Source organism: Hyposmocoma kahamanoa, unplaced genomic scaffold, assembly GCF_003589595.1.
Source record: "Hyposmocoma kahamanoa isolate Upper Pololo Valley unplaced genomic scaffold, ASM358959v1 215, whole genome shotgun sequence".
NCBI lineage: Eukaryota > Metazoa > Arthropoda > Insecta > Lepidoptera > Cosmopterigidae > Hyposmocoma > Hyposmocoma kahamanoa.
Window position 1 is genome coordinate 2,599,408 of NW_020653736.1, and position 2,745 is coordinate 2,602,152.

At 35.4% G+C, this 2,745-nt stretch overlaps 1 protein-coding gene across 16 annotated transcripts in view; it reads left to right on the plus strand.

Annotated features, from left to right (window-relative positions):
• The window catches only part of LOC113227790 (pancreatic triacylglycerol lipase-like), a 51,938-nt gene that overhangs the window by 18,708 nt on the left and 30,485 nt on the right, over positions 1 to 2,745 (plus strand). For all 16 annotated transcript variants that reach the window (XM_026460792.1, XM_026460794.1, XM_026460793.1 and 13 more), the window contains exon 8: positions 2,239 to 2,428. In XM_026460792.1, coding sequence (XP_026316577.1) covers positions 2,239 to 2,428 — 190 coding nt within the window. The remainder of the gene's footprint in view (positions 1 to 2,238; positions 2,429 to 2,745) is intronic.

The window sequence follows — 2,745 nt, forward strand, 5'->3', positions numbered from 1 at the left end:
ATCAAATGTCAAAACCAATGTTTGGCCAAATGTTTTATTGAGTTACACGCATGAATAGTAATGAAATGGACAAAAATATTGACAGTTAGAACAATTAAGTATTGATTAAAATGCGTCGCTGCAACATTAAGTGGTGCGGCAGTAGAAAATTGGAAATCAACCGAATGTTACATTACACCGGCATGTGTTATTTTTCTGCGTATAAATCATACACTAGCCTAACTAAATATCTCATGTAATTAGACTCATTTAAGTAGTTTATTCATGTCTTGCCGAATTTTGCTTTGGTTACTTTAGATTGCCTGTTTGTTAGTATATTTTGATGATTGTTGATAACGATTATTTTGAGGTAGTGTTGTTCTTGTAAGCAGACATATTATCGATATTCTGTTATTAAAACAATTCACTACAAGTTTTGACTTACAAATAAATGGACGACGGGTCTAATACAAAAACCACGAAAAAAATGTCCCAAGCCAACCTATTTAAACGTAGTGACATGTAAAGGAATATGAAAAAGCTAAAACGTTGAATTTAAATTGTAATGTCATCGCAGTAGTGTCTAATTTTGCTTGCTTCGCTGTCAGTCGAACAAACGAAGACTAAAGCGTGAATGACGCTCTGTATACGATTTTAACGCCCTATAAGTTCGGACACTTTTTAGCGCGGACCCGACGTCCATATAATTGTAAGTCAATGACTACAAGGTTTTTATTATTTCATTATTATTTTTTTTAAAGTTTACCTACAAATGAAAAAGAAAGAAAGTATGGTTGGATATTATAGAACTGCCGAACATAAACACTGGATCAAATACCATCTTCGTTTGTTCGCTCCATTTTGAAGAGTCAAATTTTAATAAAACTTTGAATGTATAGTTACATGTATAGTTATGCATTACATGATAATGCAATTCCATCGTTACATTTATTGGTAAATAACTTTATATATAATTTTGATTAAAATGGCTCATTACTTGCCTAGTAATAATAGCCTAGTATCAATGATACTTTGATCGCAGTAAACTATACAAATTTGCAAACGTAAAAAGCAGTTTCAACATTCAAGCTATACATTTGCATGTCGATATTGACTTATCTATGATTATGGTACAACACTAAATCCGCCATTTGTGGTGAACATTTTTGGTTTAGGTAGGGACGTTTATTCCTTAGATAGGGCAGCTCCTTTCCTTTGTTTTTTCCATCCTCTAAGGGTGCGGTACAGTTCTTAAGAGTAAGCCAATTACAAATATCCACATCACTTAACAAATATTTAGACTTTATTATACCAAGTATATGAAATAATATATCATTTTCTTGCAAGGTAATTTTTGAATCTAGTAAGCTCATTTGTATAATTTCGTAGTCTGGTAATTTTATAATAAAAGAACATTATAAATTTCCAAAAAAAAGAAACTGGTTCTAATTTTATTCCGTGGATTTATCTTGCGAAGTAATTTTTGAATGGAATTTAATATAATAATACAAAATACCTATTCAATTTTGTATCTAAGTGACTAGTATTTGTATACATACATATATACTTGCCATTATTTGAAAAGTCGTGCCCACCAATTTGGATTTAGAAATGAGTTCCATATTCGTAATGAGCACCCGCAAATATCTCGAAAATGATACTCATATTCATTGACTTACAAATAAATGGACGACGGGTCTAATACAAAAACCACGAAAAAAATGTCCCAAGTCAACCTATTCGAAATTTAAATTGTTATGTCATCGCAGTATCGCGCTGTCCGTAGAACAAATGAAGACTAAAGCGGAGTGTCGCGCTCTGTATACGATTTTAGCGCCTTACAAGTGCGGACACTTTTTAGCGCGGACCCGACGTCCATATAATTGTAAGTCAATGCTCATATTGCATTTATTTGAAAAGTCGCGTCCGCCATCTTGGATTTAGAAATAAATGCCATATTCGTAATAAGCACTCTCAAACACCTCGGAAACGATACATATAATTATTTATTTTATTTGAAAAGTCCGGTCCGCCATCGGAATGACTCCATGAAATATTTAACGTAAATGTCGCAACCGATGGTTTGTCCCGAACGAGTGTATGACAGTTCGGGCTCGCATCCGCCTTTATTATTACATTACCTGTGGTATTATTATAAGCTTGTAATAAATTGTGCAATTGCGCTGCACAACGCGGCAGAATACAATATTTTATGCCTTAAATAAATCATGTTAACATTTTCATTCCTCCCGTTTGTAGGTCACGTAGACTACTACCCTAATGCCGGCGCCCAGCAGCCCAACTGCTTCTTCCAAACTTGCAGCCACAGCCGAGCGTGGTTGTACTATGCGGAGTCTGTGGTCGACCCGAAGGCCTTCCCGGCTTTGAAATGCAACGACTGGGACTCATTCAAGATTGGCAATTGCTCGCAGGATGTTACTTACATAAGGTACCTCGCCTTTTTTAAAGTGTAGTGACACGCAAAATATCCCTTTTGCCGTATTTCGACGTCGGAAAATCGGTTTTTACACGTTAAAACATACAAATTCAAATCTTGTTTTTGTAATTGATAATGAAAACAGATTATTTATTAATACAAAGATCGAACACTAAGAAAAAATTCCTGCAATCCGGCTGGATTCGAACCAATGCGTTCCAGCAAACCGTGCCGGACGCTGTGCCAACTCAGGGCGCGTTCACATTAGGTCGTAACGTTTCATTTATCGTTGGACGACTGTCGCGTGTAGCCTGTTCCCATATTACTAC